The sequence below is a fragment of the Macaca thibetana genome, chromosome 15 (genome assembly GCF_024542745.1).
Source record: "Macaca thibetana thibetana isolate TM-01 chromosome 15, ASM2454274v1, whole genome shotgun sequence".
Taxonomy (NCBI): Eukaryota; Metazoa; Chordata; class Mammalia; order Primates; family Cercopithecidae; genus Macaca; species Macaca thibetana.
The window spans coordinates 5650343-5677149 of record NC_065592.1 but is presented as its reverse complement, the minus strand read 5'-3'; the positions used below and the strand labels follow the sequence as shown (position 1 = coordinate 5677149).

Genomic DNA, 26807 nt, shown 5'->3' with positions numbered 1-26807 from the left:
TTCGGCCGAGAGTTCACGCTGGGGAAGCTCTCTGAATGCCTCTGAGAAACGAGGCCCGGCGCCATCTCACCGACGAGTCTCCCCTTTACTGCTGCGTGCGTTTCCTCGGCACTTTAGGAACTAAAGCCTAACTGTCTGGGTAGCTCCCTAACAGGCTCTGGAGCTCAGTCCCAGCCTGGGCAGGGGGAAGGGGGTCCTCTTGGCTCCCAGCTCGCGGTCCTTTTTCTGGACAGGCAGTTCCTCGGCCACCTGGCAGAGCCGCGTTGCCTGGCAACGGCGGGGTCCTTCCTGGCTCGGCGGCGCTCGGGGCCTGAGGGGAGAAAACCGCCGCGGAGGGTGCTGGGGGTGGCGGCGGCGGTCCGGGAGGTGGCGGCGCGACTGAGACGCGGGTTTGGAGCGCCAGGGCGTCCGACCTCTGCACCTGAGAGAAGATGAACACGGCCGACCAGGCCCGAGTGGGGCCCGCGGACGACGGGCCTGCGCCACCCGGAGAGGAGGAGGGAGAGGAGGGGGGCGGCGAGGCGGGCGGGAAGGAGCCAGCAGCGGACGCGGCCCCGGGGCCCAGCGCTGCATTCCGCCTCATGGTGACTCGGCGGGAGCCGGCCGTGAAGCTGCAGTATGCGGTGAGCGGCCTGGAACCGCTGGCTTGGTCCGAGGACCACCGCGTGTCTGTGTCCACGGCCCGCAGCATCGCTGTGCTGGAGCTCATCTGCGACGTGCACAACCCGGGCCAGGACCTGGTTATCCACCGCACCTCGGTGCCCGCCCCTCTCAACAGCTGTCTCCTCAAAGTAAGTCATCCCTCGCCATTCCCAGAGTCTTCCCCTGTCCCCCTCTCGCGGCCGCGTCATCCGTCCCAGGGGAATCCGGTCCCGCACTCGGTGCGGGGATTTCCCTCTTCGCGCCGAGCGCTGGGGATTTATTAAGCAGCCAGGGTTGCCACCGCTTTAAAAAAAAAAAAAAAAAAAAAGAAAAAAGCCCTGCAGCTGTCTGCACCCTGTTTCCCCAGGTCACCCGCCGCCCCAAACACAGGTACACACCCAGGGGGCTTTCCCGGAGTTAAGTCCCGCCAACCCCTCCTTCGCCCCAGCGTCGGGCCGGCACATGGAACGGGTTACTCGGTGGAGCTTTCTGAGACTCCACCCCCTGCAGATCCAACCCGGGGCCTGCCTCTGTCGTTGCTCCTATTGTTCGGGGCGAGTTTCCGAGCTTCTTGGCTGGCTTTGTCTACTGTGTGTGCCCTCCTCTCGCGCCACTTTAGCTTGAGAAAAGAAAAACTGGTCCTATCCATAGTCTTAACTGTTTAAGTGACTTTATTATGAATGGTCCTCGCCTCTCCTTGGGCAAACGGGTAAATACTGGATCTCGGGGTTTGTACTCTAGTTTTTCTTCACTAACCAAACATCTTTGGGATGTAGAACGAAAATAAAGACTCGAAACAACTGCATATCTTAAACTTCAAGCGCAAGGTCAAGTAGTAAGCCATAGCGTTCCTTTTAGTTGCTTAGAGGGGTAAAAACTTTCCATATATCCTTAATAGAAGCGTACACTTACGTGTGATCTGTCAAAGTATATATTCATACATTCAATAGATATTTGAATACCACTGTGCTTGGTGCTACCGCATGTTCTGGAAATAAAGCAGTGTGCAAAATAGAGCCCCTGCCCTCATGAAGCTTACATTCTTCGGCAAGTCAAGCACAAATGATAAGGTCCTGTCAGGTAGTGATAAGCATTATAAAGATGTGTATCCACACACAGAGAACATGTTGATGTGTTCGTAAACTCTTATTCTGTACAGCCATTTAAAATATGAGTCATTAGCTATAGGTAGGGTGATGATAACCCTCATCACTTTGTAGCATATTTAATTCAAGTTTCAAACAGCTTGTTGTTAGATTGTTCGTCAGCTTGTATGACTGAGCTTTCTCTGAGATCTTGAAGAGGATGTGAACACATTTGTTCAAGTGTAAACAGATCAGATAGACAGATGCAACCCTATGAAATTGAGAATTACAAAAGGAGGAAGGCAGAAGAAAGGTGATTTAAAAGGTGTATCTTCTGCTGAAAAGGCACTTAACTGTTTCCAAGGGTATTCATACGCACATCAACTCAAGGAAAGTATGTATGTCAGTATGGTAGAGATCGAATACCTTAGCAGAGAGAATGTAAAGAAAGGAGGGAATAGTAAGAGGAGAGACTTTTATGGGGCAGGTCATCTGGTGGTGAATCTACAGCAGTCCCAAAGAAGGTAGCGTTTGGTTTGTAAGAGGAAGGAGGGAAAGGGCATTCCAGGTGGTGGGAATGAGGCATTCATCCCATGTGCATACACGTTTAACTCATGAACATCATTTACAATTGTTATTATAATGACGGATCAGTACATGAGCTCAAATAGGTTTTCTAGAGAGTCAGAGAAAGTAAGATGAGGCCAGTTGTGAACTTGGAAGGTTGGTATGAGGAAGTTGGCTTCAATCTAGGAAGCCTTTAAGATGTTGTTAACAGTTTCATTAGCATAGAGTGACCTGCTGTGGTTCAGGAACATTGCTGGATAGAGGCAAGAAGATGATTGCTGGGATCGGTGTAAAATAGAAGTTAAGAGATTGGGCTTTGGCACAAGATAGGCCTATCTATAAAAGAGGGATAATGAAACCCTGTTTAGGCTTTTTGGAAGATTGAATTAAACATACATAATCACTTGGCCCAATTCTTGGCACACTGTAAATGCTCAAGGTGAAAATATAATGCAGTTATACAGGTATGAAGGAGTAGGAGTCTGGATTAATATTGTGGTTGTGGACTGTCATTTTGCCTCACCTGACATTTAACACAACTGCTACCTAGTAACAGGAAATCCTTATATAGCTGTCTTATAGTTGACAAATGGCTTCGACGAAATTAATTAGTAACATCTTCCCCTTCTGTACTGTGGTGGTTTTTTTTTTATGCACGTCACATAAACCATCAGTCCTTTTGCAGTCTTTTTAGACTGATTGAAGTGAGTGAATTCCGAATTGTCCCTGCAGTTCTACAAGAGCCCTCTGTGGGTTAAAACTCTTGTGTGATGGTAGGAATGTAAAGAAGTCTGTATCAGCTCTTTGATGACTCCACCCATTGGCAGTCTGTGGATTTAAATCTGCTCGGTGCTGTGCAGCATGCCTTCGGTCTAACCTAAACAGTGGACAGTCTGCAGCACAGATCACAGTTTTAGTGTAGCATTGTTAGAAAACTAGGTACTAAACACCTTTGAAGCTTTTGCTCTATGATTCTGTTATTTAGATTATGAATTTGCAGGAAAATCTGCAGTTATGTAATAGGTCAGACATTAATTATCTATCAGCTGTTTTATAAGATTGTATGGTATAAAGGTGAACAGTATAAATCTGAAAAGCAATGAAATAGTGATTTAAGAATGTCAGAATTGTTTTTCCCATTGGACTATTGATTTAGTGACTCATCTAGTGAGTCATTTGTGTATAGTTCCAAATTCTGATAATATATGTGTATCGAATTGTATTGCGCATCAATTGTTAGGAGCCTTAGAAAGTATTAACTTCATCTGCTACATTAAGTTAAATAACTGTTGCCTGGCTTTGAACTCTATTACCTGTCCTCAAGAAGCTTACTGTCTAAAAGCTTCAAGTGAATTTTTGTCAGGTGCTTACAAAATGCCTAACAGTTAGTATTAAAAGTATTTGCCATTAAAAGTAATGGTGAAAACTGCAATTACTTTTGAATAGTATTAGTGGTCAACTGGAAACTGGATGTTGTACAATTAAATGATTGGCTGTGGGCAGGCCCCTGGGAGCTGGACTTTTAAGTATACTCCTTGAGCATCTGAATACTTGATTTGTTAACAGTTTTGTGATAGGGAGAGTTGGAGGGGGGTGCAGTAGTCTCATTGAAACTAATATGTCAGAAATTGCTACACAAAACCCTAAGACTTTTTCCTACCGGTCAAGATCTGTGCTGCTCTCCATCCTGTCAAGAATTATTCCCACGATGAGTAGGACCAAAGGTTGCTTGAGCTTCCTTTATTTCATCCTGTGCCGCTGCTTTGGGTTACCAATCCTGTGAGTTTACTTCTACAGTAGCTTTTATTTGTAGCAAATTTAACCTGTTCTAAGGAGTATTGCTTAGTTCACAGTATTAAAGGATTTGATGAACAATTTTATATCTACTGTTCATTTGGTACACAACTTTATGTCTACCTTGCATTTTTGCATACTTTTGTTAGCATTAAAAATCTTATTAACATTTACTTGAGGCTGAGTGCTGTGGCTCACGCCTGTAATCCCAACACTTTGGAAGGCTACGGCAGGAGGATCGCTTGAGCCCAGGAGTTAAAGACCAGCCTGGGCAATACAGGGACACTGCGTCTCTACAAAAAAATATAAAAATTAGCCAGGCATGATGGTGTGCACCTGTGGTCCTAGCTACTGAGGAGGCTGAGGTGAAAGGATTGCTTGACCCCAGGAGGTTGAGGCTGCAGTGAGCTGTAGTCACACCAGTGCACTCCAGCCTGGGTGACAGAGAGACTCTCAAAAGGTTTTCTTTTTTAACTTAATTCTCAGAGTATATTAACAATTATCATAGGTAACTTTATTGAGCACTTAATATATGCTTTGATATATTGACTTATTTAGCCTTTCTAACTTTATGGGTCATGTATTAGTCTCATTTATAAATGAGGAAATTAAGGTCAGAAGGTTTAAGCAATTTGCGCACACAGCTGGTGTGTAACAGAGCCAGCATTTGAACCCAGGTAGTCTGGCATCATAGCACAGATTTTCAGTTATTATGCTTCATTATGTCATCTCACAAATTTTATCTACCTGTAGAAAGCACCGGGCTTTGATTAGCATTATTTTATTTCCAAGCCAGCCACCTACACCTCATTTAATTGGCATTTTCAGTCTGTGATTCTCCAGCAAGTTTCATAGTGTATCCAAGAGACTACTTTAAAATGCCTTCCTAAAATCAAGATACACTGCCTGAAACACCATTCCCAAAGTATTCTACATACTTTGGGATAATAAATGGTGAAGGGTAATAACTGTCTTCCCTCCAAAGACTCTTATTGTTTAAAAAGGAAAAAAAGTTTGGCTTCTTGTGGCTCAGTAGGTCTTTATAGTAGTTCCCTGGCCAAGGCATTTAGTGTCCTCCTGTCACTTCTCAAGGGAGAATGACATATAATATATAGTATTTCCAAAGCTTGTTTGGCCATAGAACTATTTTTAAGGGACAATGAAAGGGAGTAGTGTACTGTGAAACACACTGGAGGAAAAGTTAGTTCTCTGTTTTGTGGACAATTTTCTATTTACATTTCATTTTATTTGCTTATCTATTATTAGCAGAAAAGAGAATAAGAATAGATTATTCCTGTTATCCTTTGCTGCTTTCTTTCTTTTTCTTTTTGAGACGGAGTGTCGCTCTGTTGCCTGGGCTGGAGTGCAGTGGCGCGATCTCTGCTCACTGCAAGTTCCACGTCCTGGATTCACGCCATTCTCCTGCCTCAGCCTCCTCAGTAGCTGGGATTACAGGTGCCCACCACCATGCCTGGCTAATTTTTTTTGTATTTTTAGGAGAGACGGGGTTTCACCCTGTTAGCCAGGATAGTCTCAATCTCCTGACCACCCGCCTTGGCCTCCCAAAGTGCTGAGATTATAGGCGTAAGCCTGGCCATCCTTTGCTTGTTTCTAATCATCATTCCTGTCTGCACAAACTATTCGTTTGTTTGTACATTGAGGAATTTTTTGTTAGGCTTAATGGTCTGTAGGTTTTGTTATTTATTTACCATTTGGGTTTTTTTTTTTTTTTTTTTTTTGCAGAGCCTGGCTCCATCACCCAGGCTGGAGTGCAGTGGCACAATCTCGGCTCACTCCAACCTCTGCCTTCCCAGGTTCAAGCACTTCTCCTGCCTCAGCCTCATGAGTAGCTGGGGTTACAGGTGCCCGCTACCACGCCTGGCTAATTTTTTGATATTTTTAGTAGAAATGGGGCCTCACTATGTTGTCCAGGCTGGTCTCAAACTCTTCATCTCCAGTGATCCCACCTCGGTCTCCCAAAGTGCTGGGATTACAGGTGTGAGCCACTGCGCCCAGCCTTGGGGGATATTTTTTAACTCTTTGTTGCACTCTAATTTTCTGATATGTCCCTGGTTGTCCAGACTTCATCTAGGATGTGGTCAGTGATTCTGTGTTAATGTCTTTCAAGTGCTTTCTGTGTCCTGGAGGGTAATTCCTTTAGGCTTGAAAACTTAAACTCATTCAAAGTGACTTTTATTATATCCATGTGTATCTTAGGCTGGAATTTCCTTTTAATCATGTTCTACCCTTTCCAGTTTAAAGGTCAGCCTCTTTGAAAAAGGAAATTGACACTAAAAAAGAATTGAAGGATTCTTTTTCTTTTATCCATTTCTCTAAAGACAGTGGATAAAGTCCTTCCTTCCTCCTGCTTCCAACATAACAAAAAATTTTTTGGCTAATCTCTGCTCTTTTTGGCTTTAGCCTTCCTATTTTTTTATGGTTCTGAACCACTTTCTTTTGGTCATTTATCTCTTCGTCCATCTTTGATGTATTTAAAATCTTATTAAAGAGCTCACAGCTGGGCGTGGTGGCTCGCACCTATAATCCCAGCACTTTGGGAGGCTGAGGCAGGTGGATCACTTGAGGTCAGGAATTCGAGACCAGCCTGACCAACATGGTGAAACCCTGTCTCTACTAAAAATACAAAAATCAGCTGGGTGTGGTGGTGCACACTTATAATCCCAGTCACTTGGGAGGCTGAGGCAGGAGAATTACTTGAACCCTGGAGGTGGGATTTGCAGTGAGCCAAGCTTGTGCCACTGCACTGCAGCCCGAGCGACAGAATGTCTTACTGTCCGATACATGTTACGAACTTGGAGGAGGGAGAGATGAATGAAAGCTTGAACGACCTCAAAAGGCCTTACAGGGAGAATTAGATCTGGTAGGATAGATGGGATTTATACAGGGAGAACTAGGCAAGGGAGCCAGGGAAAGCTGAGGTGGGACTGTTCAGGAATGGCAACTAGAATAGTCTGATTAGAGTGAACATTATTCTGTAGAAACAGTAAACAAAGCAGTTGGAGTTGGCTCTCGCCATTATTTGTGAATGAAATTTCAGATAAAGGACCTAAAGGTGGCATTTGTATTGCAAAGATATTGTAAAAATCTAAATATCAATTTGTATCAAAGATACATATAGACACATATTTTCTTTTTTTTTTTTTTTTTGAGACGGAGTCTTGCTCTGTCACCCAGGCTGGAGTGCAGCGACACGATCTCAGCTCACTGCAACTTCCGACTCCCAAGTTCACGCCGTTCTCCTGCCTCAGCCTCCCGAGTAGTTGGGACTACAGGCGCCCACCACCACGCCCAGCTAATTTTTTATATTTTTAGTATAGACGGGGTTTCACCATGTTAGCCAGGATGGTCTCGATCTCCTGACCTTGTGATCCGCCTGCCTCGGCCTCCCAGAGTGCTGGGATTGCAGGTGTGAGCCACCGCACCTGGCCTTATTTTCATAAATTTGTTAACACCTTTTTTGTTTTGTGACTAGCTCAGATAAATGCTATGTTGAATCTTAAGAATCAAGTACATCTCTGTTGGATATATTAATTCTAAGAAGAATATGAGAACCAGGCTATGAATAATGACACTTATTCTGACATTTTTTAAAAACTGCCATCGCCTAAACACTCATCTGATAGTTTTTATATCTCTTTATTTTCAGGTTGGCTCAAAAACAGAAGTTGCTGAGTGCAAGGAGAAATTCGCCGCCTCCAAGGACCCCACGGTCAGTCAGACTTTCATGTTGGATAGAGTGTTCAACCCTGAGGGGAAGGCTTTACCACCAATGAGAGGATTCAAGTACACCAGCTGGTCTCCCATGGGTTGTGATGCTAATGGCAGGTGCCTCTTGGCAGCACTGACCATGGACAATCGCCTGACCATCCAGGCAAATCTCAACAGACTGCAGTGGGTCCAGCTGGTTGACCTGACTGAGATCTATGGAGAACGTCTTTATGAGACCAGTTACAGGCTCTCTAAAAATGAGGCCCCGGAAGGAAATCTCGGGGATTTTGCTGAGTTTCAGAGGAGACACAGCATGCAGACCCCAGTCAGAATGGAGTGGTCGGGCATCTGTACCACTCAGCAGGTCAAGCATAACAACGAATGCCGGGATGTTGGTAGTGTGCTCCTGGCCGTCCTCTTTGAAAATGGTAATATCGCCGTGTGGCAGTTTCAGCTGCCCTTTGTAGGAAAAGAATCCATCTCTTCATGCAACACGATTGAGTCAGGAATCACCTCTCCCAGTGTGTTGTTTTGGTGGGAATATGAGCACAATAATCGAAAAATGAGTGGCCTTATTGTGGGGAGTGCTTTTGGACCCATAAAAATTCTTCCTGTCAATCTCAAAGCAGTCAAAGGCTATTTCACTTTAAGGCAGCCTGTTATCTTGTGGAAAGAAATGGACCAGTTACCTGTGCACAGCATCAAATGTGTACCACTTTATCATCCTTACCAGAAGTGTAGTTGCAGCTTAGTAGTGGCTGCAAGAGGCTCTTATGTATTTTGGTGTCTTCTTCTGATCTCCAAAGCAGGGCTGAATGTTCACAATTCCCATGTCACAGGCCTTCACTCACTGCCGATTGTCTCCATGACTGCAGACAAACAGAATGGAACAGTCTATACTTGCTCCAGTGATGGAAAGGTGAGGCAGCTGATTCCCATTTTCACAGATGTTGCATTGAAGTTTGAACACCAGTTGATTAAACTCTCAGATGTGTTTGGCTCAGTGAGGACTCACGGGATAGCAGTGAGCCCCTGCGGTGCGTACCTGGCCATCATTACCACTGAGGGTATGGTCAACGGCCTCCACCCCGTTAACAAAAACTACCAGGTGCAGTTTGTTACTCTCAAAACCTTTGAAGAGGCAGCTGCTCAGCTCCTGGAATCTTCAGTTCAAAACCTTTTTAAGCAGGTAGATTTAATAGACCTAGTACGCTGGAAGATTTTAAAAGATAAACATATCCCTCAATTTTTACAAGAAGCTTTGGAAAAAAAGATTGAAAGCAGTGGAGTCACTTATTTTTGGCGTTTTAAGCTTTTCCTCCTGAGGATTTTATATCAGTCAATGCAGAAAACCCCTTCAGAAGCCTTGTGGAAACCCACCCATGAGGACTCAAAAATCTTGCTAGTGGATTCACCTGGGATGGGCAATGCTGACGATGAACAGCAGGAAGAAGGCACTTCTTCTAAACAGGTGGTAAAGCAAGGCCTGCAGGAGAGGAGCAAGGAAGGAGATGTAGAGGAGCCTACTGATGACTCGCTCCCCCCGACTGGAGATGCTGGAGGCCGGGAGCCAATGGAAGAGAAACTCCTGGAAATCCAAGGGAAGATCGAAGCTGTGGAGATGCACTTGACCAGGGAACACATGAAGCGAGTCTTAGGAGAAGTGTATCTGCACACCTGGATCACAGAAAACACTAGCATCCCCACCCGAGGACTCTGTAACTTTTTAATGTCTGATGAAGAGTATGATGACAGAACAGCACGGGTAGGTGTTTATTAACAGAAACTCTGAAATTGTAAAGTCTGCTTTCTTCATGAGAAAGAAATGACCTAAATTGAGTTCCTGAAGATCAGCTTTTGCTTTGACATTTTTTAGGTAATTGATTTGCATGAGGTGCAGGGGAATAAATAGGAAATGCGGATTAATGCAGAGGATGCATTCATAGCATACAAAGAATATTTTGATTCTTCTTCACACTGGCCTTAATAGATATGCAGAGTTTGCAGGATGAGCTTTCCAGACTGGATTAGCTTTAAAGAGACTGCATTTAGCTGAGTAATATGTCATGGGCAGTCATGGCCATAGAAATATGGTGCCCATGCTCCCTGCCCTTCCTCTTTTACAAAAGTTTTGTAGGGGAGGGGTGTAGTGACATGTTTTCCGTTTGATAGGATTTAAGGATATCTTCACATTTAGTCAAGAAAGACATGTAAACGAATCATTACCCGTGTCTCATTTTTACAAATACTGGGCACAATCTTTATTTTGGTAATAGAACAATCATAGTGTTATCCAGAATGTATTCTATAGAATTTAAGTTGCTTAACGGAACACTGGGGTTCCCAGTGCGTATTACCATCCTAAGAGTTCTGAGAATTCCTACAGAAAGGAAACCTATACCTTCGTATAGTTCGGTATTACTCAGACTTCCTGATCGCAGAATCTTTCTTGCAGCTAATAGCTGCTAAAATCCTGAAGAACCCGTGTTCCAGGAAATATACTGTATTCTGAAATACTCAAAACCACAAATATCTGTGTTCCTTTTTACTTCAAAGATTGATACTTATTGACTAAAGTCTTAAAATATTAATTGAAGGCAGTATCTTTGTTCGTAATGTTAAGCCATTCACAATCACTTCTTGCATTTTGTTGTTGGAAAGAATGTGTATGTTTGTGTACACACATTTGCCTTTGAAATTATTGCTCATAGAATGTTTGCAGTGGTCTTAAGAGTATTAAGATGCACTGTTCATGTAAATGACTTTTCTTCTTTAAAAGTTAACTTTTGGGGCCGGGCGTGGTGGCTCATGCCTGTAATACCCAGCACTTTGGGAGGCTGAGGAGGGTGGATCACAAGGTCAGGAGTTTGAGACCAGCCTGGCCAACATGGTGAAACCCTGTCTCTACTAAAAATAAAAATTAGCCGGGCATGGTGGCGGGTGCCTGTAATCCCAGCTACTTGGGAGGCTGAGGCAGGAGAATCGCTTGAACCTGGGAGGTGAAGGTTGCAGTGAGCTGAGATTGTCAATTGACAAGAGCAAAACCCCATCTCAAAAAAAAAAAAAAATTTTTGTTTTGTTTTTGTTGTTTTGTTTTTTTGTGGTTTTTTTTGAGAGTCTCCCTCTGTACCCCAGTCTGGAGTGCAGTGGCACGATCTCGACTCACTGCAAGCTCCACCTCCCGGGTTCATGCCATTCTCCTGCCTCAGCCTCCTGAGTAACTGGGACTACAGGCGCCCGCCACCACGCCTGGCTAATTTTTTGTATTTTTTTTAGTAGAGACAGGGTTTCACCGTGTTAGCCAGGATGGTCTCGATCTGACTTTGTGATCTGCCCGCCTCTGCCTCCCAAAGTGCTAGGATTACAGGCATGAGCCACCATGCCTGGCCAAAAAAACTTAATTTTTAAACGTTTCATTGTGTTCCAAATTGTCTAGAAGAGTATTCTGGTTATCACAGTGCCATGGGACCTAGTTAGGTTTATTATAAGAGTCAGTGAAAAATTAGCAAAAACATGTTAGAAAGTACTAGAGGTTGGGTTTGTAATGATTTAGAATAATTGTCCAGGTACTCCATGAGCCCAGGAAGCTACATTTAGCGTGGTGATGTGATTCCAACAGAGCCAGTTTAAAAACCAGAAGATTACGCACCCATCCCTGTCTATAGCAACTGAGTTTATTGAAGACCATGCATTCCTGTCTTAAAAATCCAACTATATGCATAAAATGAAGACTTTTTAAACCCAGGATGTTGATTTATTAGTAATTATAAATTATTTTGGAGATTATCAGCCTAGTATGCTGGTACAGTTAAACTAGCACTTTTAAACCTTTTTTCATTATCACTTCCCCCAGAGCATTTGTAGATACTTTTTCGGAATTGACCCTGCCCATGAAGTTTTAATACCACAGATGTATTTTGTGTGTCCGTTTATATACTGTGTGTATATCTTTGCTTTATATGTAAAAAGAGAACTTTTTGTCCCCCAAAAACTAATATTTGCTGCTTTGGAAGGACTCTCACTCCCATTGAGAATGTGTGAGTCAGAATAACACAGTTAAGAATTGAGCTTGCCAAGGTCAAGGCTATTGAGAACAAATAGCAGTCTTTCCTTATGTAAAATTGAGGTATATCTGGGCTGGGTGCAGTGGTCACGCCTGTGACCTCAGCACTTTGGGAGGCCAGGGTGTGAGGATGGCTTGAGCCCAGGAGTTCAAGGCCAGCCTGGGCAACATAGCGAGACCCTGTCTCTACATAAAGTGAAGGAGAAAAAAAAAATCCTGGTGTGGTGGCACAAGCCGGTAGTCCTAGCTACTTGGGAGGCTGAAGGGGGTGCCATGTTCGCACCACTGCACTCTAGCCATGGCAACAGCGAGACCTTGTCTTAAAAAGAAAATAGAGGTGCATTTGTATGGGAGGAATTCTGAGTAGTTTTTGTCACTGTATCATTATCAGGATGTTTGGCCTGTCTAGAAAAGCAGAGTGAGGCTCGGCGCGGTGGCTCATGCCTGTAATCCCAACACTTTGGGAGGCTGAGGCGGGCGGATCACGAGGTCAGGAGATCGAGACCATCCTGTCTAACACGGTGAAACCCCTTCTCTACTAAAACTACAAAAAAGTAGCCAGACCCTGTAGTCCCAGCTACTCGGGAGGCTGAGGCAGGAGAATGGCATGAACCCGGGAGGTGGAGCCGGCAGTGAGCCAAGATCACGCCACTGCACTCCAGCCTGGGTAACAGAGCGAGACTCTGTCTCAAAAAAAAAAAAAAAGAAAAGAATAAAACAGAGTGAGTTTGGTCATCCTTGCTGTAAGGGACCATATGTTAGAATTCTTAAGACTGAAAAGAAAAAAGGCCAAAAATTAATGGGATTTAAATTTGTAGAGTATATGCAGAAGAGGTAAGATACTGGGTTTACCAACTTCTGAGCTAGTAAGACATCCTTTGAAACTTAAGTGAACTAATTTTAGTGAATTAATCCAAAATCTTGTGGATTCATTCATAAGAAGCAGAAATGGATTCAGAACTGGAAGGGCACTATCACTAGTAAGAGAAGACAACTCTTGAGGGTTATGTATCCCAGCCTCCAAATTACATATCCAGTGAAGTTAAAATAAAATAAAAAAAATGAATTGGATTCAAGTTTTTTTCAGACTTTTATGTTTAAACAGTAAATCTTTTTTTTTTTTTTTCTTGAGATGGAGTCTCACTCTGTCACCCAGGCTAATGTGCAGTGGCGCAACCTCGGCTCACTGCAACCTCCGCTCACGGGCTCAGGCAGATCCTTCTGCCTCAGCCTCCTGAGTAGCTGAGATTACAGGTGTGTGCCACCATGCCCAGCTAATTTTTCTATTTTTAGTAGACACGGGGTTTCACCATGTTGGCCACCTGGTCTCGAACTCCTGATCTCAAGTGATCCACCCACCTTGGCCTCCCAAAGTGCAGGGATTACAGGCATGAGCCACTGTGCCCAGCCAAGAGTGTAATCTTAATAAAGCACAGAAAAGCAAAACTGAAGCAAAGAATGGCCTAGAGTCTGCCGTTACCTCTCTCACTCCCAGCTTCTTGCTCCTATAGTAGGTCTTGCCATGCCTCTGCAGTGGGGTCAGCTTGTCTTAGATTGCCGTCTACTGGACTATGTTGGCCATGGGTCTTTGGGCCATCAGAAGGGGAAAGTATTTTTTAATCCTGATGATCTTTTTACTTTGTAAGCCTGTCTTTTAAAGTAGACATTTGTACAGTTCTACAAAGAGAGCAGTATTCCACATAATATTTTGCCTATAGAGATTATGCCTTCTTAAAGTCAAAACATTATAAATAATAGCTAAATACTTTGTCTTCTAATAGAACTCTGAAATCCTTGTCTCAGAAGCAACTAAAACAAGGCAAGTAATAAGATTTTGGTTTTCAGAACAGTTTTCTCCTTACTGGTTACACCCTGTTGCCACAGAGTACCTGAATACATTTATTTTATTTAGCTAGTTGTCACAGGTTGAAACTCTAGTTCTTTTATTTTCCAGACAGTATAATCAGCCTATTTGGCAATGCAGATCCCCTGTCTTTTGTGAAATACTGCTCTTTGCTCTTTTCTTTTTGTTTATTATTTTTTAATTTTCCCTTTGTGTTTGTCGGCTTTTTCTTCAGGAAATCCTGCACTTACACTAAACTTTGCTGACTACTTTGTCTTACTAGGTGCTGATTGGACATATCTCAAAGAAGATGAACAAACAGACTTTCCCTGAGCACTGTAGTTTGTGTAAAGAGATCTTGCCATTCACAGATCGCAAACAGGCCGTCTGTTCCAATGGCCACATTTGGCTCCGGTAAGCCATTTTAAAAGTTCCTACTTATGCTCATTTTTCAGTTTTGTGTAGCACAAACTACTGTATGTGACAGAATAGCAACTTTATGCCAGTTATCTGTTGCCCTTGCCAATTTGTTGGAGAAAAGCTATTAAAAAGCCTGATGTCGACTTTTTTCATCAGTATCACTCAAGCAAGTTGGCCTTTAAAGACGGTTTTTTACTGCTTAATATATAGGAGTTTTCTTATTTTATTTGTTCAATTTCATAATTGAACAAATTATGCCTCCTCTTCCTAGCCTCATTCTAAGACCTTGGTGTATCCTCATGTTACTGGACCTGTGGGCTGCATTTGACATAATTACTCCCTCCTTGAAGCACTTTGATCACCTGCCTTCTGGGACACAGCAACCCTGGTTTTCTTCCTGTCTCTGACTCTTCATTCTCAGTTGACTTTGCTGATGGGCATCTCAGCTGTCTGCTTTCGCCTGTTTTTCTTCTCTTTGCACTTTCCCGGGGCGGTTGCTTATCATCTGCACAATGATGATTTAAACTTAGAGCTTTTGCCTGTATCTCTCCCCCTAAGTCTAGGCTTAAGTATGTAACTGCCTGCTCAGTACCTCTATTTGGATGTTTAATAGGCGTTTCAAATTGGAATCCAACCTTTTGTTACTACCTCTGCAGCCCTGGTCCAAAACACCATCATCTCTTGCCCAGATTATTATACCTGTAGTTACTTTCCATCTGGTCTTCCCGCTTCCATCCTTGTCCCTCCAGTCTGTTCTCATTACAGTCGGGATAGTGATTGTGTCAAAACTTTGTCACTGGCTACTTGTTTCTGATGAGTAAAACTAAAACCCTCTCAGTGATCCACAAGACGCCACACAGCCTGAGGCCCCTTCTTCCCTTTGTCCTCCTGCTGACCTCGTCTGCTGTATTTCTCCATCTTGTTCACTTCACTCCAGGCAGACTGGCTTCATTCCTCAGGTACGTGAGGCATCCCTCCACCTCAGGACATCTGCACTGGCTGATTCCTCTACCCAGGATGTTCTTCCAGCAGATGTCCACATGGCTTCCTCCAGTGTCCCTTTATCAGTTAGGCCTTGCTGGCTACCATTCCTAAAATTGTAACACCCCACCGACATACCTTCCCCTCCCAATGTTTTGCATCCTCCTTCCTTGCTTTATTATTTTCCTCTTTAATAATTATCACTATTTAATATATTTTTTCGTTGTCGTTCCTCTAGAAAAAGAAAGCTGTATGAAGACAGGAACTTTTGTGTTTTGTTCACAGCTATTTCTAGAACAATGCCTAGTGCATGGTGGGCACTAAATTTTTTAATTTTTAATTTAAATTTTATTTTATTTTAGAGACAGGGTCTTTCTGTGTCGGCCAGGCTGGAGTGCAGTGGCGCAATCTTGGCTCACTGTGACCTTTGCCTCCTGGGTTCAAGCGATTCTCCCACCTCAGCCTCCCCGGTAGCTGGAACTACAGGCATGTACCGCCACACCCGGCTAATTATTTTTTGTATTTTTGGTAGAGACTGGGTTTCACCATGTTGACCAGGCTGATCTTGAACTCCTGGGCTCAGATGATCCACCTACCTTGTCCTCCCAAAGTGCTGGAACTACAGGCGTGAGCCACTGCACCCAGCCAAATTTTTAACAAGATTGTACTACACATACCATGTTACCTCACTAGTTTTGTTATCAAAATGTATGGACATTTTTCTACATCAGTACAAAGATAACATTCTTAATGGCTATAGAGGTTTCCATTGTACAGATGTTTCATAGTTTACCCCCTTATTGATAATTTCTTTTTCCAATTTGTATTGCATTCCTACAGTTTGTTTATTTATTTATTTATTTATTTGGAGATGGAGAGATGAAGTCTCACTATGTTGCCCATGGTGGCTCAAACTCCTGGGCTCCAGTGATCCTCCTGCCTCAGCCTCCTGAGTAGCCAGGACTATGGGCATGTACCACCACGCCTGGCTCCTACACTTTTTCTAATTTGACCATTCAGACTTCTTAAGAGGGAAGAATAGGAAATAAACTTGTAGCGTATTTTAGTTTAGTAATAAAAATAAAAACATTTATTGAGCACTATTAATATGCCAGGCACAGTCTAAGCTGTACACATGTATTAAGTTACTATATTATGCTGGTTGTGAAAATAAGTTGGTAGGAGTACAGGCATGTGCCATTGCACCTGGCTTTCTGTTAGTTAAGATTGGGTATAACTACTGTCTTTAAGACTCTGGCAGTACATTGGGGAAAACCCTGACGAATATTGAAGGCAAAACTAATGGTGCAAAAAGAGACAGGATACTAACAAATGTTCACAGGTTCAATTCCATCCAAAGATTATCATTGGGCCTCTACCAGGGCCAGGCAAATAAGGATAGGTGGAATGTATTTTCACAACAACCATGCATGGGGAACATCAGGATTACTTTTGTTTTTACAGATGAGGAGATTGGGGCCTGGGGAAGTTAAATAATTTACCTAAGTCACAATGGTGGTTTGTAGCATAGCTCAGAACCTGACATTCTGGCTCCAGAAGCCACATGTGTAAACATTACACATTAATGTCTCCTAGATGGGTTATTTCAGGAAAATTGTTTTCATTTTTACTGACTAAAGTTACGGCTGAAATACCTCAGTATGATTTCTGTAGGTGAGAACCAGTGCTTGCTGTCACTCAGATGTAATCTTTCTTCCTAGATATCCATGTCTTTACTCAAGGTATACCTGCTTGGAGTCCCTTCCCTTAACCTCCTCCTTTGTATTTTCTGCTCCTTAGTTGCTCACCTGAAAATTGTTATCTTTTGGGAAACCTTCCCTGCAACCCAGATGTACTCTTTCCATCTCATTGCGTCCCACCTATCCTTATTTGCCTGGCGCTGGTAGATAGTCAATGAATAATCCTTCGATGGAATTGAACCTGTGAACATTGGTTAGTGTCCTGTCGCTTTTTTGCACCATTAATTTTGCCTTCGATATTCTTCAGGGTTTTCCCCAATGTACTGTCAGAGTCTTAAAGACAGTGATTATACCTAATCTTAACTAATAGAAAGCTGGGCACAGTGGCACATGCCTGTAATCCCAGCTACTTGGGAGGCTTAGGCAGAGGATCACTTGAGCCCAGGAGTTCAAGGTCAGGCTGGGCAACGTAACGAGACCCTGTCTAGAAACAACAGCAACAACAAAAAGACCTAACGAATAATTCCCAATATAATACATGATCATTTTTAAAAAGCATATCAAGAATTTAAAGTGCAGTCAGGTATGGACAGACTAAATTCTTTTCTGATGCTCAAACAGGAAAAAAAGCTGCACTCTACCTGGATTAGAACCTTTATGTCTCTTTGCTAAGCACGGAGCATAGGTTTGGCCAGCTTTGGTGCACAGGGGGCACATTGTTGCATGAATGTATGAGTATCATGCTTTCACTTGGTTAATGTGTAGTTTTATGATAACTCTCTGTGATGGAGAAACACCAGTTTCTGAGTATTAGTAGAGGAAACCCTCTCCCTTGCCAATACAGTCTGTCTGCTTTCAGGTGCTTCTTAACCTACCAGTCCTGCCAGAGTTTGATATATAGAAGGTGTTTGCTCCATGACAGCATTGCCCGGCATCCAGCTCCAGAAGGTGAATGCTTTCCCTTACTTGGGAGGGTGGGTGGGTGGAGCATGCTGGCAGTGGGCCAGCGCCCCAGAATAACAGTTTAAGTCACACTCTACATGTCTTGGTGTTGTGCTGTCGGGGATGGGGGGTGGGGAGCAGGCTCCTGCTGCTCTTTACAGTGTTACCATGAAGCCACAGTTAACTGAAACATGGCCATTGGAATATGTCATATTGAAGTGCATACTGCATTTAGTATGTGAGTTAAGTGTGTCTGCAGTTGCTGTTCTGTCACTGCAAACAAATTACTCATGCCAAAAAATGTCAGTTTGTTTCAGTAGATGACATAGATTATATTTGAATGTAGACTCTGTAGATGATACTGTATACGAAGACAACATTATTTAACCAGTAATAGGATATTCACTTGAAGTCATTCTTCCAGTAGCCATGATGGGTTTTTCCTGGTTGGTCTATGTGGTCTTTCCTGATAGCTCTAATGTCATCCATTTCTGGAGATAATTACCTGGAAATAAGATTGTAGAGTGGTCAGGAATTAGTGATTTAATGATGCTAGTGTCAGATTTTGTCCTGACGTTAATGATGCACTCTAACCAAGTGAGCTAACTAGATACAGAACATACAATTATATATGCATTTTGGGGGAAATATTCTGTTCTCAGCTGAAATAGCATTCTATATAAAACTACATACATTCTTGAGTTTTGCTCTAAACTGACAGAAGCTCTGTAATTCTCATAAGTAGGTATATTGATACCTTGTGTTCTGTTGTAGCTTTTTATTAGGGAAACTACAATCATACACAAAAGGAAAGAGAAGAGTATAATAGACCCCTGTGTACCCATGACTTCAGAAATTACCGAGTCATGGCCTTTTCTGTTTCATGTGTAGTTCCCTCACCCACCTCCCTCATCCTGATGGATTATTTTGAAACACATTTTTGGGCACTTTTAAATTTTTACTGCAATTGATAATTGATACGCTGCCTCGGCAGGAAATCTGGAAGAGATTGAAACTTTAAAAATCATGCCCATTGACTTTGAGTGTAGCCATTTATGGCTTTTGGGAAGAATGAGAAGCTACTGGATCTAAAAAAGCATTGGAGTAGAGTTTTTCATAGATGAAAGAGGAGGAGGATTTGACCAGTGTTGCCACATTTTTATTTCTCAAGAGCATAGCATTTTCCTGTTACTGTAATTTTATGAGAGAATATTTTAATATTAACAGTGTATGAAGAACACATTCTCGGAATACAGTCCTTTCTTTAAATTGAATAAATTTAGCTTTATGAAACATTCTTCATTACCCTTATTTTCCTGTGTCATCACACTTTGTGAACCACAAGTTTAGTCCAGCCTCACTTGGAATGTTGGAAACTGAAGCCCAAAGAAGTGAAGTGCTTTGTCTAGGGATGTGTAGCTGGTTCATTGCAAAATTGGGACCATAATGCCCATCTCTCAGTGCTACAGTCCGGTGTTCATCCCTTCTGACTGCCTTTTCCGAAGCTAACAGTTGATACTTGTCTTCCTTTTGCAGATCCCGACTGGATTAAGAGGTTACTGCAAAGCCCCTGCCCTTTCTGTGATTCTCCTGTCTTCTAAATAATCAGTGACAGGAACATGGAAGGGCTGATGAACTCTGCCATAGAAAACTTCCTCCAGCCTGAAAAGAAGGATGTACTGGAGGAAGCCTGACCCTCACGAGTGGAGAGAAGTCCTTGGTGATTGTAAAGAGGGCCCCTGGAGCTCATTTCTGAAGGGCACTCTCCATCTCCAGGGACTAACAGATGTCCTTTGAAATGGCTGGACTCAGCGAGTTGGAGTCATTTTGAGATGAACATTAGCCCCGGCTTTGTAACCAATGAGGAACACTTAAGTATCTTGACAGAAGCAATTTGAACACAATGTCCTGTAATTTCTAGGAACAGAATGGTCTTTTCTAGAGAACTTGGAGAAGGACCTTGCTGGGTTGAGTTAGGTTTTAATCCTTGCTTTGGTCTGGAACTGCCTTCTGGCTCCAGAACTTAAATTGCTTGGTCCGTGGCATCTGATGTACCAACAGAGATTAAAAGTGTGTAAAGCAACACATGGGCTGATGTTTTGTTCTCAGAAAATAGCTGCTGGTCTGCATCCCTCCATTCTTGTTTTTTATGCATATGGAAAACATTTTCCTAAAACTATATTCTCAAGTTGAAGCCAAGACTAAAATTTAATGTGTCAAATGATCTGGTAACTATTATGAGTAATGGTGACTTTTTTTCATTCTCTCCCGTGTCATCAGATTTCCTGACCCAACTCCTTAATCCGTATAAAGATGTCAAATGCTGTAGTTTACCCACGCCACAGCCCTGCTTCAGACTTAACTGTGGTAGCCTAGATGAGCTATTTGTACACAGAGGAAAAAAAGATATTTTCCTCTTTTAGTAATAAAACGTTTAGTATTTTTAATGTTGACATTTCCAGATGTTTCATTGAGTATCCAGGGGTCTGTCTGGAGACTTCTAGAGAGGGACAGCTCAGAAGTGGGGCCCTTGAGCTCAGGTGCCATAAGCTTGTGCAATTCAGTTGAACAGAGCCTGGCAGTGTCTCTCCTCTGCACACAGCCCCTTGATATTTGGAATCCAGGTTCTGCCCCCACCAATACCCACCCAGTGGTCTGTTAAGATGTCCCAGATGGAGCCGGGTGTGGTGGCTCACGCCTGTAATCCTAGCACATTGGGAGACCAAGGCAGGGAGATCACAAGGTCAGGAGTTCAAGACCAGCCTGACCAACATGGTGAAAGCCTGTGTCTACTAAAAATACAAAAATTAGCCAGGCGTGGTGGTGCGCACCTGTAATCCCAGCACTTTGGTAGGCCGAGGCAGACGGGTCACTTGAGGCCAGGAGTTCAAGACCAGCCTGGGCAATATGGTAAGACGCCGTCTACTACAAATACAAAAGTTAACTTGGCATGGTGGTGCATGCTTGTAATCCCAGCTACTCAGGAGACTGAGGCAGGAGCATCACCTGAACCCAGGAGGCAGAAGCTGCAGTCAGCCGAGATGGTACTTAGATGATAACCATAGTGGCAACCTAGCCCCTCCACCCCCTATTGATAGGTAGTGAGCCCATGGAGTCACTTCTAAACAATCTGCTCGGAAATGTCTTCTGTTTCCTATTCAAATTGCTGTTTTGTCTCCTATGTTTAATCATGTATTTGCTATTCTGCTGCTTATTCTCATTTTGGTGGTAATTTCAAGAAGAGTGTTTATCCACTATTGATTTTCAAGAAAGAAACCAAGCACCATTGAAATCATGAGAAACAGAATTCAGAACATTGTGTGGTTGAAGTCATTTGTGTCTGCAGCTGTTTTTTCCACTTTACAATAAATAAGTAAAAATTAAGATCATGTCAAAAAATTATTGCAGTTTTAATCATTATGGCAATTCTGCCCCCCTGCCACCTGCATTAGAATCAGTGGAGATTTGTTCTTACTGGGAATTTTGGGCTGCTGCCATTTAAAACTTAGGTTTTTATTTAAAGCAGTTGTGCATTTTTGAGAAAATTTATTGAGAGTAACTAGAGAGGATCTCCCAATTTTTTTTGTATGTCTCTATAGGAGTAAACATGGCAACAGTTTTTCTAGAACGTGGACTCACTGCAGGGACTGGACCCAGTGGCATTAAGACCCTAAAATCGAGCCACCACCTGCCTGCCCCAAGTTTCCAAACACCCAGTTAGAAGGCCTTTCCCTGCCCTTGTCCCTGTCCCACACCCATGGAGGTTAAGCTACAGAGCTGGGGAAACAGGAGATTTTCAGTTAATGGCAGCCTCACAAATAGTGCTTCTGAATTTCTCTGAGAGTCAGCATACCTCATGAGTGTGTTGCTTGGTGCACCTTGGAAAAGTGAGAATGGCACTAGAAGTTTTTAATTGCCTCTTGCAGTTCAAACTTAGATACCTACACCTCTGTACCTTCCTAAAATTTGCCTGGTCTTATTTGGTAGATTTCCAGTTGCTTTCAGCTGTGACCATAATAACTGAGGAAGTGGAGAAATAGTGGAAGTGCTATTGCCGCACTGCATTTAAAGTACAGGAGCAAAGATTCTATACAATTAGACCCTTTAAGCTACAACATGGTTGCATTTTGGGAGTCTGATATCCACATATGTATCACGTTTTCTCTGCCTGGGGTTAATTTGTTCCTATTATTCTAGATAAGAAATTGGTAGCTTGTTATGCTTGATATTCATTCTGAAATCCTTACGTGTCCACCAGGCAGACTTCAAGCAATCTCTACCTACTATTATATCTGCCAAAACTACCAATTATTTTTCAATGTCAGAAGTCATTAGAGCCACTGGCAAAGCTCATGGTTGAACGTGACATTTTTCTGCTTTTCCAAGAAGTTTCTGAGAATGTTAATGTTGAGGTATGTAGGCTGGACCTATCAGCAAGTTTAACACATTAATTAGGTGAAAAGACTCTTAAAAGGCAATAATCAAATATTTCAATTATTTTGTAATTATCATGGTATCAAATAAGATGCAAAAGCCGTTGATGCTCATTGGTGCTTGTTAAGAGAATGACAATACTGGTTCTGTGGGCATCTTTCCCCTGCAGCAGTTACACTGCCTCAGAGTTGGGTGCATTACTGCAGTTCCTGGAATGGAACCAGGAATTAGGGTCACTGGTTGATTGGCACAGGATCTTTCCATCCTTTCTGCTCCTGACCTCTCTTCCCTTGCCTTTCCTTCCCCCAGATGCCCTCTTGGTTTCCATTCCTTTAGTTCTCTCTGCTTTAGAACACAGTCAGAGCTAACAGATTACATGTTGGAAAGAAAAATGGATTAATGGTCAAATTTCTAAAAGCTGAATTGTGTAGTGGGTCTCACTTCCTAGAAGAAACTATTGGTAATATTTCTTTCTAAAGGTAATAGTATTATTTATATCTGGTTTTCTTCAAAACTTAACTATCATTTCCTTGTCAGGGTGCTCAGTAGCTCTTGGTTTGACTTCGGGCTAAGGGATGTGAAATTTTAGCTCCTTCCCACCACCTGTTTCCGCTCGCTCCCACCCCCAGCCAATATTCTTCTTCATAAGCAAAAATTATGCTTAAGCTAAGCTGAATGGGTTATATTCTAAGTAAGTGCAGACAGCAAATAGGCAGACAAATACAGGAATGTCTTTAAAATTAGCCCACCACGAACTGTTCTGAGTCTCTGCATGGTTTCCATAATTCATTATGATGTATCTTTATGTTCTTTCACAGCTCTTCTGTGGGCTGGAGTTTAGCAGTTCAGTGAGACTGGGGAGTGTCTCAAGAATGGAACCTTTGCCCTCAAGGTTGGGTCATCAAAAATCCATCTAAAGGATCTAACTGATGAATTGTTTTTATTTTCGCCGTTAGTGCAAGTATCAACTGGCAGCCTCAAACAGCTTTAGACTATGTCTCAGGTCTCTCATAGTTATACTTAGAACTGCTCTTTCTTGAAGCTAAAAGAGGTTTTTGGCGTAAAGATCTGCTGTTCAACCTAGTATAGAGCATGTGAAATGGAATTCAGCCAAACTCCAAGAATATCGAGTTGCTTCTACTTACCTAAAGTAGTACAGAATCACTATCCTGATGAGAAGTGGGGTTTTTCAGAAGATTGTAAACTCATTTCCATGGCACAGATAGAAATCATTATCAGGACTTGTTAGCCAGTTCATGTCTCATTGATAGGATGCAGCCTGCCATCTGCATAGATGGTTTAAGATGGTGCTGTTTTTGAAAACTTGCTGTGGAAATAAATTTGACAGAGGAATAGTTATTTGCAAAGCTGTCCTAGAAAGAGGTTAACTCTTTTAGTATACGGATGTTTCTCCTCCAACACCTTTAATTAGGTGGTTCAGCTTATCTTGTATTTTCTGAGTCATAACTGTACTCTAGGGCCAAGACCTACTATAAAATCTGGAGTCCTAATCAGAGAGTTGTTTAGATCAATATTATGTGCTTTGCCAACATAATCTAAGAAGGTATTCATTCTTTCTGGATTTGAGAAGAGTTGACAAAAGTGTAAGATTATATTCTCATGCTGAAATAAGGTATAGGCTAAGTGAAACACTGTAAATGGGTTGGGTAGAATTGAACTTTAGCGCTCTAAATATTATGCTTATTTTTAAAGTAAAAAGTTGCCTCACTGTCATGAAATCCTATTACTTCCATTAAAAAAATCCTGTAAAATGGTCAAACTGGACAATGTAAGAGATAATGATGGCTTTGAGGCATTTCATACTTTATCGGTTTACATTTGGCTAACAGACTGGTAGGTAAGGTTTAGGGTTCTCTCCACTAATGGAAAATTAAATGCAAAATGTCCTAAGAATTACGTTGTTTTCAAGGCTTTGACTCAGATTTGTACTTTGATGTATGAAAGTGAATATCAAACTTGTTTATACAGAAAAGACCATATAGAAAAATAAATCCATGTTGTGTAGAGTGATACATGTTTTATGTTTACCCAATGCCTGTACTAAATCTTGTGCTTGGCTTTGAATTATATATGTGTTTACATATGACTTTTTTTTTTTTTTTTTGAAATAAAAAGAACAGTCATCTAAAAACGTAAGGTTTTGGAAAAGAGATGCTTTTTCAATCCTTACCATTAGGTGGAATGTTTTATAGAATTTTGGTGTTAAAAAAAAATTTAGTAACAATGCATTTTGCTTGGAATACTCCCCAATCCAGAAAAGTTGACTTCTCTCCACTGTATATATGTACATAGTTTTCATTATTAGATTGTAAGCTCCTCAAGGGCAGGAATTGTTTTATCTTTGTTGTTCCTGCAGCACCTAATGTAAAGTGCCTTGCACAGGGTAGGTGCTCATGACGTGTAGAATGAGTGAGTCACTTCCTGCCTCATAAATGTGGTTCACTTCCCCTGTGTTCAACACTACAAAGCTACTCATGCCAGAAGAGGGCAGAGTTCTTTCTTGGGTTTGAACTGGCTTTTTTGGGTTGAATCAGACCATTCCACATCCTTAGCACTACTTAACCTCCTTTTCCTGAAGACTACATATCAGTGTCCTGCGTTTTTAATCTAATATTACAGCTGAGGTTTCTAGGAAAATTTTGAAGTGGAGAAGATTATGGAGAAAATGCAATGGAGATTTGGAGAGGGTGGTTTGTCAGTATATTGCCCTGTGGGGTAATTGTATTTTAGTTATTACTTGTTAAAAGGGTAACAGAACCTCTGTTTCTTTACCAAGTCGCTGGTTGGCCATTTCTCCAATTAACGAACTACCATTGGTTTTAGCTCTTTCTCATTTTGAATTCCCTTCAATTGCTTCCATGATTCTAGAACTTAAGAGTCTAATACAGTTGCTGTGAATATTTAGTGCTGTACATAATGGCAGTTTTGTAAATGTGAAATAACCTTGAATATGTTGTGGTTTGTATACAGAGCCATTCGTAGTGTTATTTTGGCCACTTTTTTATTCAAAATAAATAATTATTTGTATACTGCGTGTCTGTTTTATGGAGTTCCCACCGTTTATAGCAAAGCTTGGAAACCTCTTAAAGCCTGAGCACCCCCAACAAAGTTAAGTAATGCCTAGGCATGGGCAGACAAGAAAGAAAGAGCTCTGTGAGGGAAATGTTAGGGAACTGGCCACTAGCAACTACCTCAGAACCAAGTCAGTAAGTCTTAGGTGGTTTATTCCAGAAAAAGGAGGAGGAATGTAAGGGGAAGTAACAGAGGTTCAGTAGTATGTTAGGCCACATGTTCTTGACAATATCAATTAAATAGTATTTGGTGAGGAAAGTGACCCTGAAAAATATGATCTCTATAAGCATTATGTATTTGTGAAAAGATGAGTATATACCAGCATTTTTTGCAGCTAGTCATCTGTGCTTATGGTAGAGGCAGTGTCTATCAATGGGTTCATCCATGTGCATCAGAACAGCTTGGAGGATTTGTTAAAACACTGGGTAGGGTGAACCCCACCTCTAGAATTTCTGATTCAGTAGATTTGGGATAGAGCCTGAGAACTGCTATTTCTAATGCATTCCTGGTTGGTGTTCACACCTCTGATCTGGGATTTGTGTTTTGAATACTGTTGGTCCGCAAATGAACTCAAACACTGTTCCCTACCTTGCTTCTGTGGCGCCCACCAACAGTTCACATAGATTATGGGTTTGTACAAATTGTCAGTCTTACCTGAGATTCTCAACATCACTACACCAGTTACTTTTAACTTTATTAAGACAAGATTTTGAATTTTAGCCTTTCCTAAGGAGGACATATGTAGTAGACCACTGTAGTGAATCCTTTCTCTCATATGTCTGGCTAATTTCACTCTTGCTCTAAAACTCCTTCAGATGAAATGAAGCTAGTCCTCCCATCCATTGGTGTATTTGAGCTTAATTCAGCCCATCACTTGAAGTTCATTGAATAAGAAACTTCAAGAAAGGCCAGAGTATTTGTGCTACTCCTATTTTGAGATAATTTAAATGAAATACTGATTGCAGGGATTTCAGCAGTGATAAATTTACAATTTAGACACATATTCCTGCTGAGAACAATCAGAAAAGCTAGACAAAAATGTTTAAATATACATATGAAAGTGTTGGAGACTGAACCAGGCAGGAATTACAAGGCGAATATCTGGGAGAAGGAGGAGTCTCAGAGAGGCAAACCCAGCACCTAAGGTAGGTTTATTCTCTTAGATGAGTCTGCCAGTTCCAGAAGAAAGAGATGAGAGGCTAAAAAGATTAGCAGAGATTTTTACATTGTTGCACAACAATAACAGAAATCAGACAGCATTGTCCACCAAGAAAGCGGGTATCCTGGTAATAAACCTCCACTTTTAGGATTGGGAATCCAAAAGAGCACACCTTACGAGAAAAGGTGAACTGCAAACAGACTGGTTTCCACAGAAACTGAAGCCCAGCTTCACATCATTTCAATACTTGAAGTTGGGTTAAAGTGATCTAGGTTGGTCAGAACTGCTCATTGTCTTCTTCTGAAGGAAGAGGCTATCCCTAGGCCTCAAATCACAATGTTTGGCATTCAATCAA

General features: G+C 42.1%; 2 protein-coding genes across 2 annotated transcripts in view; both read left to right on the top strand.

The window, feature by feature from the left end:
- GTF3C5 (general transcription factor IIIC subunit 5) overlaps positions 1-26807 on the top strand; it is an 870547-nt gene that overhangs the window by 472237 nt on the left and 371503 nt on the right. The window lies entirely within an intron of this gene.
- GTF3C4 (general transcription factor IIIC subunit 4) lies at positions 220-25248 on the top strand. The gene is made up of 5 exons (XM_050759871.1): positions 220-791; positions 7756-9582; positions 14007-14137; positions 17684-17772; positions 19303-25248. Exons 1-5 carry the CDS (start codon positions 432-434, stop codon positions 19365-19367), a joined length of 2472 nt encoding a protein of 823 aa, XP_050615828.1. The 5' UTR covers positions 220-431; the 3' UTR covers positions 19368-25248.

Excerpts from the sequence above, each read along its gene's own strand:
- GTF3C4 (XM_050759871.1), top strand. The coding sequence starts at position 432 with ATGAACACGGCCGACCAGGCCCGAGTGGGGCCCGCGGACGACGGGCCT. Across the intron at positions 792-7,755 it reads TCAACAGCTGTCTCCTCAAA|GTTGGCTCAAAAACAGAAGT; the intron begins GTAAGTCATCCC and ends CTTTATTTTCAG. Across the intron at positions 17,773-19,302 it reads CCGGCATCCAGCTCCAGAAG|ATCCCGACTGGATTAAGAGG; the intron begins GTGAATGCTTTC and ends TTCCTTTTGCAG.